The 16,398-nt window shown below is 38.4% G+C and overlaps 2 protein-coding genes across 3 annotated transcripts in view; one reads left to right on the plus strand and one right to left on the minus strand.

The window, feature by feature from the left end:
- The window catches only part of mboat4 (membrane bound O-acyltransferase domain containing 4), a 78,809-nt gene that overhangs the window by 22,975 nt on the left and 39,436 nt on the right, over positions 1-16,398 (plus strand). The window lies entirely within an intron of this gene.
- The window catches only part of oaz1b (ornithine decarboxylase antizyme 1b), a 43,675-nt gene that overhangs the window by 19,325 nt on the left and 7,952 nt on the right, over positions 1-16,398 (minus strand). The window contains 2 exon segments of the mRNA XM_039759600.1: positions 2,040-2,126; positions 2,128-2,179. Coding sequence (XP_039615534.1) covers positions 2,040-2,126; positions 2,128-2,179 — 139 coding nt within the window.

Below are 16,398 nucleotides of genomic sequence, written 5' to 3' on the forward strand. Positions count from 1 at the left end.
CGAATGAAGGGAGGTGGCCCCTTTTATCTTTACCCGGATATGCTCCAGGTGCTCCCCGGCAATCACCCGCCAACACGCCCCCGTGTGGCGGAAGTGCCGGCTGCACTCCCAGAAGCACTCTGGGTGTCCCTGCTTCTCTTCCCCCCAGCATTTCCTGGTGTGACGGAAGTGCTGAGGTCCAGGGTTCCCAAGGCACTGGGGCACCCCCTGGCGGTGACCACGGGCCCCTACAGGGTCGGGCTTCCATGCCCTCAACCCGTGGTCCCCAAAGCAACCAGGGTGGCGGCACGCCCAAGGTGGGCGCACGCCCTCTTCCGGTCCCTCAAGGCATCTCGGCCGGGTCGTCACCCCTGGCATCCCTGACACATAGAAAATCAACCGAAAAATCCAGGACCATCGAGAAGTGTGCAAACTGACGACATGAAGAATCGTCTTCGCGTCGAACTGGAATCGTCCCCACATAAATCAAAGTCATCCAGGCAATCTGGATCTGCATAATTTGATCTGGACAACCCTGTAGTATTTAATATGTGACCAATGTAAGGAAAGTAAATATGGCACATATTTGATGATACGGGAGCAATTGTGAGTCCTAAGTAATTACAGCAGTTATAGTCAGTCCAATCCAATGGCTCATTCTGGATTAGTGCACAGGCACCCTCAATCACTTAAATGGAACGACCTGAAAACAACAGGACAAAGGCGGTTTTATAGGAATTCTGAAATAATGGATTAATCTTTAGTTGACAAGTTTGATTTTACAGAAGTAGTCTTATAGTTAGAGCAAACTTGTTAAATTTGAATCGATACGACTTGTCTATTAAATATTACCTCTAGTATGTGTGTTTTTAGCCTGCAAAGGTCTCCACTATATACTGTACTACTAAAAACCTAAATCTCATAGCAGCAAAAGACAAGCCTGATTTGAAAAGTGTATGATTGTAAAGGCTGTTTTAAAAAGTGTTCATGTAAATGTAATTACCTAGATAATCTTGGTATTCACTAATTTACGTGGTACTGACATTTGAATTTTTTATTTTTAGCATTAATTTTAGTTTTGGTTATGTGATTGGGTACAACCAACTATGGATTTTCACTATTCTAAGCTGTGATGTGGCCGGGCCCTGGTCAAATGTATTTGATGACTTTTACTTTTATCCAGGTGAATTAAAAATCACAATCACATTTTAATTAGCGTGTACAGTACATTGTGGACTGAAATGGTACCTTTATGGCTTATGTTTTGTGGATAGTTTCTTCATTATTTATCATTTTTTTATTTCATTTTTGTTCTTTTATTAACATATTGTTTATCAACCTTTTTTTCCAGTAAACTATATATTCCTTTTGATAGCCAGTTATTCCACAGCTCATTTACCTACCAATAATGAATATGTGATTATACACTTACTTTTACGGAATTGAAGGCATATATCTGTCAATATATAATTCACTTGGTAATGGACATGAGATCCATATTATCATGTATTCATCCATTTTCTGAGTCAGCATCTTTCAGTACAGGGCTACAGAATCTGAAGTCTGGTCAGGCAGCACTGGGTATAACACCTTACCAACCCCGGATTTTAGCTCATCACAGAGCAAATAGATACAAGCAAACACACATATAACAATCATTTAGTACAATCATCCTGACATCACATATTTATACTGAGGGAGGAAAACAAGAAGCAAGAGGAAACTCATACAAATACAGTGAGAAATTATGAATTCCATTCATGCCATAACTGGAGTGGGCAGCCAGGCAGGAATGCAATATATTTTAGTATTAGTACCTTGGCTCTTTTATTTTATTTTTTTTTAAGGAATCATCTACTTTAGTGTTCTTTATATTGTTTATGGGAAGGTTCTCTGATGTCAGTGTATTATGTGCATGGCACTTGCTGCTGACTAAATATAGATATGGGTCAGCTGACCACGTGATCTTCTGCTTTGCACCTGCTCTGGTAGGCCTGTTTACCTCACCTGGATAAGAAAACATGAACTAATTAAAAAAAAAAAAAAAAAAGGGGATTTACCGAATACAGCAGCCGAGCTGAAAGAGTGTGATCCCTCTGACCATTCCCTCGCCCACCCGGGATCTTCAGTGGTGGGAGAGGAACATCAGGAGCACCACAGAGGCCCTGGACCACGGGTACTGCTACAGTTAAGAGACAAGCTGTCAAAACAGAAAGGTTTAAACAGTTCAAGAGGCATAATATATTTGTAATTGTGCAGCTGCAATTCATTTCAATATTAAGTATGTAACCTCTGTGGATATTAAGTTAAACATATTGGAAGTTGTATGGCATCCATGTCAGATAAATAAACCAATTATATTGGCAGTATTACAATAGCTAAGTAAATTAAGAAACATTTGCTATACTCTTAACTTATACACATTGGCATTTTCAGGAGAAAGTTTTCATTTTTCAAAAACGTTCTGTTTGTATCTCTATATAATTTATAAGCATGTAGAGCAGCCTACTATGTTCAAACAAATATAAAATAAAAACAAAGATAATTTGGTTTTAATTAAAATAATATTACTGTACAAAAAAGTATTTTCCTCTCTAAAGTTACCCATTAGAATAACTAATCTTGATAAGAAATTTTTGGTAGGTTGTTACTTTAATATAGTAGTCTTTTCCTTAATTTCAGGCTAGTTTTTTCCCCTATTTAGGCGAGATTTACTTTTGAAAATGGATCCCATGTGTTTTTTTAATGGACTAGAATATTTAAAATGTGCTCTTAATTATTACATATACGTCCAGCAATCTTCAGAAAATGCTTAATCAACAGAAGTATTATTAATTGAACACAAACACAGAAAAGAAAAAAAAAAGATATGAGTTAACCACAGTCAATGATAACATTATAGGAGTTAAAAGAATAAATCAAGTTTCGAATATTAGAAAACATACAGTATTATTAGAGCTATCAATGTGAAATGCCTGCACTTATTTTGAATTATCATCAAGTGTGGCGCTGTATATTTGAACACATGCCAATTCTGCCTGAATTCAGTCCAAAATTATGTCCACACTACTACGTTTTTGTTTAAAAACACTGACATTAGCCTCTTTTATTGCCTTCTGTCCGCAATACCTTACCATTTTTAACCTTTGAAAAAACTTAGACTTTTGAAAATGTTCTCCTGAGCCTTATATTTCTGAAAACGGCCCCTTAGCATTGCAATGTGGATGGGTGAAAATGACGAGTTTTGAAAACACAGACACTATTCACGCTCAGATTGGTTCATGCTCATTACACAGCCCCTCTTTTAACTGAAGATTTTCTCAGCTGCTCTGTTCACCTTATACTTGTGCGTTTCTCTGAATATGAATTATACCTCGTCATCTGTCTTGTTTTTTTTAAATTATTCTCCATTGCTGTTCTCCATGTGCAAGCTGTAGATGAATGTCTGGCATGGAGGACACTTCCTCCTTCTGTTTACCCTGATGTGCACCTGCTCAATGTAGGCAAGCAGCCAAGTCATATGCATTCTTGGTCGTTTTACTGTCGGAGGAGGACGTTTGTAAACAACATGAAAAGTGTGGATGCAGATCACTTTCCCTTAAAAATACCTTTTTAAATTTAAAACACAATAATACGATGTGTGGTAACTGGTGTGGTGTGTAATTTCAGCTTTGTTCTGCCTAAGCTTTCAAATAACAAATCAACAATTTCCAGTCATGTCCCAAAGGGGGTTTCTCTAATAAAACATAATATAACCAAGATGAACAGGATGGCATAGGTTATAGAATGAATGGATGTATGGAGGGAGGGACAGACAGATGGATGGTCTGTGCGTAACATAAACAATTTCAACTGCTAAATTTAAGTGAATGCAATATTTTAAGAATCATACTGTATATTAAAAAAAAACATATCCTGCAGAGTTTAGCTTAATTATGCAAACAAATACTGCAGGTTATTTTTTCCAAAAAAAAAAAAAAAAGAAAAGCCACCATTATTGCCAGTTTTACTAAATAAAAGTTCACTAATACAAATTAACGGCTCATACGTGCTTTGAGAGTGTGAAAATTTGACCAATCAATCGCCTGAAAACAGTAACCAAGTAGGACTGAGGTGGATCACCGGTTACAAAAAAACAAAACAAAACAAAACAAAAAAAAAAAAACACCACTACTATGCAAAGTATACAAAAGTCTCAACCTTCATGGATTGAGTATTATAACAAGAACAAAATCTAGACAAATTGAAAAATAATTTACCCAATATACCCAAGGTTAGTCTACAATTGGTCTTAAAGAAGCCAAATTAAATAGGCCATATTACCTTTAAAATAAAATATGAGCCACTATTCTTCTGACCTTTTAAAAAAAAAAAACGTTTTAATCTGAGGGCCAGTACCGTACAGGGTCCCAAAAAGAGGATTAGCATGATGATGACAGCAGAGTCATAAATACACAAATAACAACAGTCATATAATAAAAAACTAAACATTTTTGTCTCCATTCAATGTATTTGTCACATGAATATTTCTATAAGAGGAAGAATACTATATTCTATAACAATACACCATCCATCTAGACCTTCTTAATGTGGGTACGGTAATGAGGTAGATGGAGCCCATCCCAACCAACAAAGCACAGGGACTAAGGCAGGAAAAATGCCTAAACAGGGAGGGTGCCAGCCCACCCCAGGGTGGACACACACAGACACACACTAACCTGTGGGTCTTTGGACTGTGAGAGGACACTGGAGCACCTACAGGAAACAGACTTACACGCAAAGAGAACATGCATACACACTTCGGGCTTGAACCTAAAACAATCACATTCAAAATGGGAATAGATACCGAGGTCTACCACTGCTAGTGGAAATGCTTAGTGCAGGAGTTAGTAAAGCTGCAAGAAATTTTTGTGAGTGTGGTGCTAGGATATTTGGATTTTTGAAAGGACGCTTAACTGAGTCCCTTGACACATTTTGCTGGATAAGGAATGAAATAGTTCAAAAATGAATTAATTGATGCAGGTTATTTATCTTCTCTTAAATAACATTTTTAAAATGAGCTCCATCATTATCATTAATGAGTTCACAAATAGTTTAATACAGCCTTAATATACAATCAAAGTAAAAGAGTAAAAAAAAATTGCAACAGTAAATGATTCCTAAAGAATGTAAGCATAATTTGTATTTTATATGGGTGTTGGAAAAAAAATCTTGCTGAAGATTTGAGTCCAGTTTCAAACTATACTGACTGACATCTTTTTGAATGTCTACGGCTTATCTGAACAGTTTCATATTTTCTGGTGTTCCTATGGTCTACAGTGAGCTAACAAACAGGTTCTTCATAATCCCAGTAGATGGACTTTCATTAGACAAGAAGGAACTCTTGCTTGCTAAGGCACCTTAATCTTAATGTGAAATGTTCTTGTCACCTCTGCTACAGATTTATATTCAATGTATGCCACACCAGCAAACATGCAATGAGCCACAGAGGAGTTATTCACTGCCATTGTAGCTGCCTTTTGCATACAACACTGGCACGGCACTATATACAGTATATACTCTCACCCAATTCACTCACACCCTTCATAACACCCTGAAAATCGTCACATCCTTGTCCCTCACTCGATGTATTCATTTTGACATTTCAATCTAGCGCCACAGTGATTTCACCTCACAAACTCATCTGTCTGTTCTTCCTCTCCCTATCCTTTTCTTGTTCAAGTCTTTGCTGTCAGTGCTGAAAGAGAACGCAGGGCCAAACTCGGAATTCCCACTCGCAAATTCCGGCCTGGTCTCTCAACACCAAGTTTGACTGACTTAAAATTATGGCATGAATCCAAAATGGCTATGAATACTGCGAACTGGAAGTAAGCTAACACTTCATAGGTTTAATTTATTAGAAGAATTTACTTTAAATGAATCACCTCAATCTATAATACTGAATATTGAGAAGGTAAACTATAACATTACCAGAATTAGCAGTAACGGACTAACCAACGTTAGCTTGGTAAATGCAACTATTTGTACATTGCACTCAATGGTTGCTTTGTGCAGTTTTTTAGCTGCAGCTTCCAAGTAGAAATACCTCTGTTAAATTGCAGCCAAGAGCATAAAATATTTTTTATACATGACAACATACTTTTCTGCAGCTTTCTTGCTGATCAGTTTCTTCTTTGATCCAGACTATAGAACTATTAGTGCTTGTTCCAGGAACACCAGCTTTCATGGGGGCATCTATGTTTACTGTCTAACTCGGGTGGCGCAAAATGGGCAGAGGTCACAAACAACACAATTGAGACTTCTGACTTCCCAGTTGCACCGTATGACAAATGCAGCATTAGCTTCAAGTGGAGAACTACATTTGTACTGTGCCATAGCAATCGTTTTATTTTTTTCATTTCTGATGAAGCCCAAACAGTTTCAAACCATGGAGTTGCTTTACTGTACCACTTTGGGACACTCCTCCAGTTTAAGGAGAGCTAATTCTTCTGCTGTACATTTCAGCTAATTTAGTTTGGGGTTACAGTAAAAGTAAAGCTAAAAACTTGTTTTGATCTCCTGAAAGCAGCCATTTCACTAACCTCATCACAAAGGAAGATCACCATGCACACAAAACGGAAATGTCAATGCTTCACTGAAGATCTTTTGCTGAGTAGCACTGTTTTATTAAAACACCCTTATATGCAAACCACAATCTAAAAAGAAATACCAGTTCCTAAATCAAAACATACATTCAGAAAAACAAGTATTTTAATAATAAGATGTGGTACATTCAAATCTGAATGTAGGTAACATCAAAACCTAAATACTTTCACGGTCTAGGTGGGAGTGTTTTATCCAGGAGATGTGAAAAATGCCACTGTAATCTGGTTATAGCAGAAGGGTGGACAGTTCATGTAGTTTGAAAATTTACCAACATGACTGCTGAAGCCCACAAAACAGACGTTCAATCCACAGCTGGCATGATTCAACCGCAACTCACACACAAAATGCTCTGTAAAGAACAAGAATAAAAACTGACATTTTCTTTTTTTTGCACCATTCTAACACCACTAAAGGTTTGTGTATACATGTTGTGGACTCGGACCCGGACACAGACAGACGGACATCATTGTTCACCCAACACACATTTATTTACACTATAATTATATTTACACAGTTCAGTGCACGTCCCAGTGCCTCTTGCACCGTTCCCCCAATGTCCAGGCCTCACAGTCGTTGTGCCTCTCTCTTGGCTACCTCCAGTCCTCTCTGTAGCTCCGTCCTCTTCCACCTGACTTCCGCCGTCGCCTGAAGGGAGGCAGCCCCTTAAATAGGCAGCACTCCTCTGTAGCCACGCCCCCGTGTGTGGCGGAAGTGCCGGCTGCACACCCGGAAGCCGTCCGGGTGTCCCCTGTCGTCTTCCCCCCAGCACTTCTGCCACACCAGGAAGTGCTGGGCTCCAGGGATATTCAGGCACTGGGGCCCCACCTGGCGGTGGCCACGGGTCCCTACAGGGCTGGGCTTCCAAGCCCTTTATCCGTGGGCCCCAACATAACCAGGTCAGACGCCCCCTCGCGGTCTGGAGGAGGTACAAGCCCTTCTCCGGTCCTCCTGGGCATCCCGGCCGGGGCTGGAGCCACAATGTATGTGTGAAACATTGTGAATTAAACAGAATGTCTTCATTGCTTGTTAATTTGAGAACCACCCCCTGTTTATTTCAAGTATATTCTTTTGTTTTGATGGAACACTCTTTTGCAACACACATTTCTAATTCAATTATATTTTGTACATCATTAAAAGGCCATCTCTCTATTATATAAAAAAATCTTGGGATGAGACAAGACTTTTTCAGAGAGATAATTTCACATCCCACAAGATGAGACTTTGTGCTAAGAGATGAATTGAAAACTTAACAGGTCCAAGCGGGGGCGGAAATAAAAGACACAATGAGTACAAGACAAAGTAGAACATCGTAAAGAGGTTCAAAAACATTGGAGCAATACACATGCAGAGCAGGTTAGAGATTATGAAAGCACTAAAATTCAAAAGTCTCAAAAAACTGATAGTAAAGATCGCATTAGCGCTAACAAACGAAAAGTATTACTTGGTGAAATAACGGAACAGCAAAAAGAGATAAGAGTATATAGATATAGGTGATATGACAGAGCTACTACAAGTTTAATTTCAAAGAAACCACAATTCGGCCAGGTTTAGATTTCTGATCACGAAAAAGCGATGCAACATAGAATTGAAAGAGTTAAACAATTGGATGTATTAGAAATTCTACAGCCAATAATGAATACAAATCCATACGTCCAAAAGTATCGCACTTTACACAAAATTTATCTGAAAAACACAGACAGAGAAGTTTTCTTGAATTTCCATATGAATTCGAAAGATCACACTCGCATATATAATAAACTAACATGTGACAGATTGTCAGCGATAATAGTTTTGAAAGACGGAGATATCTAAGCTATTCATGTTTATCCAAAAGCACAGCACAATTTGTCGCAAGCAGCAGATCTGGGAAATGAATAGCGAGCAGGACCTGCACAGGGGTTGGCAAGCAAAGGGATCAGGGGGCAGAGCCCCCTAGTAATACCAAATGGATTGTATTAATCATTGTATTTCACATATGCTAAAATCATGATAACAAATAATTACATAGCAATTCGTTTATACCTCTGCAAAAGTTTCTCACATGCTTCAAAACCAGCATAGGAAATAAACTACCATAAATCAATTTCAAAAGGAAAGCCTTGCAGTATCTCAAGTTTTCACTCTACCTCTACGTGAACTCAAGACAAAAATGAAACTCTCATACAATGCAGGACCTACCAATCTTCAAACTGCTTAACAAGTGCGTGTGATGAACAACCTTGTATATATGTGCAGAAACGTAACCTTCATGAGAAACTGTTTTCAAAAGTGCTGCCTCAACATTCCTCCATGGAAGCATTTTGAAAATATGCCATTTGATTAATGAAAATACACTTGATTTATTACAGAGCTATATGATAAGAAGTGCACAGGCTTGATTTTAGAAACAATATTTAATTCTCTTTTGGCTTTGGGAAGACAACACTACTAAATGCCGTGTAACAGGCCCTTACATAATTTGTCTATGTTGGGAGCTGCTCCTCTGCCAGGCTACATCCTAAAAATAATCTTATCCTTTACTTGAAGGTGTCCCTGCATATCGGATTCCATATTATACGTGCATTTGCAAAAGGCCATTTGACACCAATCAACACAGAAAAAAGGCCAAAGACATTTTACTCCGGTGTTAATGACAATCTCTGGTCTAGGTCGCACACACTATATGTACACAGCGATATTAAATGACAATTTCTTTATAAATAAATAATGATAACAATGTAAATAATAACTGTGTGAGACCTCCACCAAAAAAAAAGCTTTGCACTAATGAAGCCATCACAGCAATTTAAGAAATGTTAGCAGTGCAAACCTGCACCCACCTAGAAGACTTTTCCTTTAGAGATTTAATAAGAATGATAACAAAATTAAAGTGCTTGGGATGTGCAAAGAATTTATGCTATTAAAACAACTCTGGCCAACGTAAGAATGTGGGAGTTAAAATTTTACAAAGAAAAGTATGTGGCTCCACAAAGGAAAAACTGGCAGCATGTAGCAGAAAGTGTTTTGCCAGATGTTGCAATACAGCAAGAACAAGAGATGTGTCACAGAGTAATGGGAATTTTCTATAAAAAAAAATCCTACAGCAATAAATTATATTAAATAACAAAAGGCTATTTGTTTGAAGTTTGCAATTTCTCAATTTATTTTAAAGCTACAGCAGTAGCCACCTGAAAGTTTAGGTATGTGCATTAAAATAAAGATTTAACATAAAGAAAAACCTGGCAATAACTTAAAATTATCACTCTACTTTTAGAGGTCTAGTTTTTAGTTTCACTTCATGTAAATTTCCCTTCTCCGAAGAGCTCAGAGATATTTACACAAGCAACAGCATACAGGCTCCCTTAACCTTGTACATTTGTTTTAAGTTCACAAAGCACCTGGAGTCTTTCTGCACTTAACACTTGAACATGAGCAGCATGGTGGTGTGGTGGTTTGTTCTGCTTCAGAAAACTGATTTCAGTGTTTCAGTTCCAGGCACGGCCACAGACTGTGTCGAGCCTGCACGTCTCCTCCATCAACATCTGTGTGGCTTTATCTCCAGTAATCCGGATTTCCTACCACATTGCAAAGACGTTTATTAGAATAATTGGTAACTCTAAACTAGCCAGATATTACAGCGAGAGAGTGATGGCCATCTCTGCTTCCAAAGCTGGTTCCTGCCTTGTGCTTTGTTCAGATGGGTTAGGTTCAGGCTCCCAGTGACCCTGAAACTGGAATAAGTGAATTTAGTTAATGGATGGATGGGCAAGTTTGTTTTTTTTTTTTTGCTCGAGAGATGTTTAAAAAGTACATTTGCCTTTACACATTTTTTAAACCATCCATCCATCCATTTTCTAACCCGCTGAATCCGAATACAGGGTCACGGGGGTCTGCCGGAGCCAATCCTAGCCAACACAGGGCACAAGGCAGGAAACAATCCTGGGCAGGGTGCCAACCCACCGCAGGACACACACAAACACACCCACACACCAAGCACACACTAGGGCCAATTTAGAATCGCCAATCCACCTAAACTGCATGTCTTTGCCATGTTAAATTACTGTATATTATGTTTAACCTAGCTGGCATTTATATGTATGGCCAAACTTGTCATCAGGTTTTTTTGGGTGCGCACCCTGTGGCCTTAGCAAATACAAGAAAAAAAATGCCTAACAACAGGAAAAAATCTAAGTTTTTAGTGACAGGACAGACACCCACAACAGCTCCTGCCTCACTTGGATTCTTATGAATGCAAAATCTACCCAGCGTTATCTAAATAAAAACCTTTTAAAAAAAAAAAAAAAAAAAGTTAGGGCATGATCAGAGCAGGTTTGTTCCTAATTTGTAATTTTTAAGAGGTTGTACACTTGATGCATTACCGTGATGCAATAAAGAAAAAGACAAAATGAAAGGTCATTCAAAGTGAAAGAAAAATTAAAGAAAGAAGCAAAAGATGTTGTTTAGCAATAGCTAAAATAAATAATTATGATTTCAACAAGCTGTATACCACAATGGACACTAATCAGAACGCCTAACACTGTCCCATCTATCAGCAATCAACAATCCAATAACAAAGAGGGAAACAAAAATGTGGAAGACAACAAGACCACCGCAGGAGAGAAGACACACCCAACAATCCCAAACCCGAACAAAGAAAACCCTCTGTATGGTCTTTTAGTTTATTTGGTGCTAATGAGCAAATGCAAAATGCTCAGTTACACATCTTTTTTTTCACAAATTGGCACGAGCCTCTTAAAAATATTTAACTGATGTTCATTAGCTGCACTATCAGAAGAAAGTTGATCTACCCCAGATGTGATGTTGCACAGCATTTACTCATCCACTTGTTACATTCATTGTAATGTGCAAATGAACAAAAAGTAGGGTGTGCTAATACTGATTTGTTTTCTGAATTTTGCCAGATTTATGATGCAAGTGATGCTCGTAATATCGAAGTATATGTGTGTGCCTAATGAGGCGAGAGGGCGTCTTTTGAGTTTTAACACTCCAAAGTCCATGTAGTTCTTAATGCAGCCTTGCTTATATCCGTACTAAATACTTTTTATCCAATTTACAGTGGTTTCCATATTTTTACAATGTTAGCACTGTATGTACAAGTAGTTCTCTTATGATCATATGGTGATGAGTCATGGCACTCTGACTGGATTTTTTGTGTGTTAAGAGCTATGTAGGCATAATCTAATGAAAAGATAGAGATATATATTTGCATTTGTGTGTGACATGCATTTCTTTAAAACTGTTAAAGTGACAAAACAATAACAATCACATTTAAAAATAAGCTGACAAATAATCTCTTTATAACTTTTACCTGCAAAGAAGGCTAGGTGCTTATACCACAGTCGATTCCTGTTAATTGGACCACATTGGGACGCAATCATTTGGGTCCTAATAACCGGCTGGTCTGATTACACAAACATGCCCTATACATGTGCAACCAAGACGGGACTATAAGTAGCATATTAAAATGTCATTATGACTTTTATTGTGCTGCACATGCGTATGGCGAACGTACAAACATGAACTACGTACATGTACAGTTGCTTAAAACTTTGTTTACTGAAAAAGAAATCTACAAATTCTTCGAAGCGATCTACACAACACTCAGCGTGCGAAGCACAATAAAAAAGGTTACATTACCAAATTTCAGTCAACATTTGAAGAACTTGTCTAGTGTGATCTGACGAGCGTAAACAGAATGCAACTTCATGTCGCCGGCTACTGGGCGGTCCGTTTTAGGAAAGAAACGGCAGGCATGTTCACCCCCACTGGTTTGCACTTGGTACATATTTTCCAACTTCCTGACCTTTGATAAAAGCATAAATCCTCCTGGGGAGCCCAGGGATCCTCCCGATGTCGCTGACCCGCTTTACATCTGCTTTCCGCGGGCGACTTGTGGCTTCTTTTTCTTGTTCTCTGTCACGTTCTTTGGTCCGATCAAACAGAATTTTGGTCCAAATAAGCAAAGAATATTAGGCTTATGTAATATGATCTGTTTCGGTTCTTTAGGATTCGATCCGAATAAGCGGCTGGTCCGATTTAACGGTGGTCCAATTAACCGGAATCGACTGCATTTCAAAAGACCACTTTAGGATTTGGCAGCAATAAGTTCATTCTAAAAAATATGTATACTTGTTGATGGTAGGAGGTAATTGATTTGAGTGTATTTAATTTAAGTGTCAGAGTGAGTAATATTTGTTTTTACATCTCAGTTATTTTACGGAGTTAAATTATGCACAACCCATCATAAAAGTTGTCAAAAACATTAAAAATCAAAAAAGATATGGAGGCAAACCATTTTTCATGTATTGTCACATCATTTATTTTGTTGACCTTCCCCTTTTTTTTTTTACTGCCTACACTACTACATGTAATTGTATAACACAGTGAGTTGCTTTGTGGTAAAGCTGCTTCACAGCACCAGATACCCAGCAGGGCTCAATACCCAACCCAGTTACTGTCTGTGTGCATTTTACACATTTTCTCTGTGCTCGCTGTGGTTTATGCTTGTTTAAAACCAGTTTCCTTCCACATAGTAAAGCCAGTGGAGACTGTAAATTTTCCCAGTGTGGGGCAAAGGTGGGTATGTACACAAGCATACCCACATCCCATCCAAAGTCACTCCATGCAGCGCACCTGATGCTGCCAGGATAAGCTCCAGTTGTTTATCACACAGTGCTACAAACATAACACATATAAGATTTTAACATCATAAAATTAAAATAAATTTGTAAATATAAGCCAATTCCAATATTGAGATCTGCAACGCGTTTTGCAAAAATTTGGACAGGCGCGTCTTTTTGGAACGTGTAAAAAACCTTTTTGAAACTTTACACAGGTAAATAGGTGATTAGGTAGCAGGTGACGCCATCATGATTGAGTGTAAAAACAGCATCCCTGAAAGGCCCTATCATTTACAAGCAAGGATGGGTCGAGGCCTTCTACTTTGTGTTGAACTATATTAGCAAATAGTTTAACAGTTAAGAATAACAAAATGTATAATTACAAAGAGTTTAGGGATTGCAACATCTATGGTTCATATCATCATGAAACAATTCAGGAAAATGAGGGAAATCAGTGTGAGTAAAGGGCAGGGTCACAAACCAGTAATAAATGCCCATGTTCTTCAAGCCCTTGGACAACACTATATAAACAAAGACATTTAAACACAGGCTCAGGAGTGTTTTTAAACCGTTGTCAGTAATCGTAGTGTGCCAGAGCATCTACAAAAAGGAAGCTAAAACTATATTACACAAAGCAGAAGCCATCCATATATTATACAACATGCAGAAACACCACCGACTTCTTTGAGCTAAAGGTTATCTGAGAGTGACTGACACAAATTGGAAATGTGTGTTGTGGTCTGACAAGTAGCTTTTGGAGAAAATGGACACAAGTGTTCTCCAGACCAAAGAAAATGAGGATAATCCTTTGATACTAACATCAAGTTCAAAAGCTAGCTTCTGTCATGGTATGGTGGTGGTGTATAAGTGCCCGTGGTATGGTAAACTTGCACGTTTGTGAAGGCACCATTAATGCTAAAGTGTACATACACATTTTGGAGCCATACAGTGGCATGCAAACGTTTGGGCACCATTGCTTAAAATGTCTCCGTTACTGTGAATAGTTAAGTAAGTAGAAGATGAACTGATTACCAAAAGGTATAAAGTTAATGATAACAACATTTCTTTACAGCGTTTTATGCAAGATAAGTGTACTTTTTTAATTTGTTTGGGCACCCGACGATATCTGAGGTCTCAGAAAACTTTTTCCAAGTTCTCAGACCTTAATCAGCTCATTAGGACTATGGCTTGTTCACAGTCATTGTTGGGAATCTCCGGGTGATTCAAATTGCAAAGGTGTATAAATTCTCTGATTCCTCAAGCCTTGTCCTAATTATCAACAGCCACGGGCTTCTCTAAGCAGCTGCCTGGCACTCCACTCAGAAAAATAAAATAATCGATGCTCAACATAAGCGGGAGAAGGCTACAAGAAGATAGCAAAGCGTTTTCAGGTAGCTGTTTCCTCAGTCTGTAATGTTATTAAGAAATGTCAGTTAACAGGAACAGTCGAGGTCAAGTTGAGGTCTGGAAGACCAAGAAAACTTTCTGAAAGGACTGCTCGTTGGATTGCGACAAAGGGAACTAAAAACCCCATTTGACTGCAAAAAAGACTTTGAGGAAGATTTACAGTAGCAGACTCTGGAGTGGTGGTGAACTGTTCTACTGTGCAGCGACACCCAACCAAATATGACCTTCATGGTAAAGTCAGCAGAAGAAAACCTTCCTGTGTACTGCCACAAAATTCAGTGCCCGAATTTTGTAAATGAACATCTAAACAAGCCTTATGCATTCTGGACACAAGTCCTGTGGACAGATAAAGTCAAAAAAGAACTTTTTGACAACAATATGCAAAGGTAGTTTGAAGAAAAAAGGGTGCTTCATTCCAGGGAAAAAAACCAGCTATTAAGCAAAGGGGTGAACTGGTCAGCCAGTGGGCTTGTGTTGCAGCCAGTGGCACTGGGAACATGTCAATGGTAATAGGAAGAATGGATTCAAATAAATACCAGCAAACTCTGGAAGCAAACATCATACCATCTGTACAAAAGTTGAAGTTAAAAAGAGGATGGGATATGAAACACATCTCAAAATCTACTATGTAATACCTAAAGAGGCACAAGCTGACAGTTTTGCCATGGCCGTCACAGTCCCCCGACCTAAACATCGTTGAAAATCTGAGGAGAGATCTCAGAAGAGCAGTGCATGCAAGACGGCCCAAGAATTCTGCAGAAAAGCATTTACAAGCTGAGACACTTGCCAAGGGGGGTCTAAGTGCTAACCATGTTGGGTGCCCAAACTTTCAATGGCTTCAGGCCATTTTAATTTTTTTGGTATTTTGTACCTGTGAATGATGGAAATAAAAATGTAGCATTGCTTAAAATATTAAAGAAATGTGCCATCTTAGACTGTATGCCTTTTAGTGATCAGTTCATCTTCTGCTCACTTAACTATTCACAATAACAGACATTTTAAGCAGGGGTGTCCAACTTTTTGCAGGCTACTGTATATGCTGCAATCTAGACGATGCCTTTTTCAGGAATGTCCTTGCATATTTCACATTTAGTTCATATTACAACTTCTTGGCTTCACAGTCGGAGAATGAGGGTGCCAGACTGGCCTGCCTGTAGTCCAAAACCTGTCCCTTATTGCTGCATTTTGAAGTGCAAGATATGAAAATGGAGGCCCAGGACTATTGAGCAGTTAAAGTAACATACCAAGCAAAAATGAGAAAAAAAAACCCTATTTCAACATTCCAGGAACTGGTGTTTTCAGTTCCCAAACTATTAAATGTTATTAAAGGGAAAAGTGATGGAACACAGAGGTAAGTACTCTCCTGTCCCAATTGTTTTGGAACATGTTACAGACATCATGTTTAGAATTAGAGATGATTACTTTAAACTTTACATGTCTTGCTTTCAAAAAAAAACATGAGTAAAAAGAGCGTGCTAACTGACAGTAGTATATTACTATGGACTTAGGACATACAAGGACTTTTTTTTTTTAATGCTGCTAGGATACAAGTGACTCTAATGCATTGTTTCAGTCAGTATTTTTAATACTGGAAAGTTATATTTTTTCAAGAAGAGCTTTTTAAAAGACAAACTTGCTTTCCGTCTTCAGAAAAACCACACTTCACCCTCTGTTCAAAAGCCACAACACCTCATGCACCATGTTTCATGAAATACAGCATGACAATGACTGCAGTGTGACTTGGTAA

Source organism: Polypterus senegalus, chromosome 7 (assembly GCF_016835505.1).
Source record: "Polypterus senegalus isolate Bchr_013 chromosome 7, ASM1683550v1, whole genome shotgun sequence".
NCBI lineage: Eukaryota > Metazoa > Chordata > Cladistia > Polypteriformes > Polypteridae > Polypterus > Polypterus senegalus.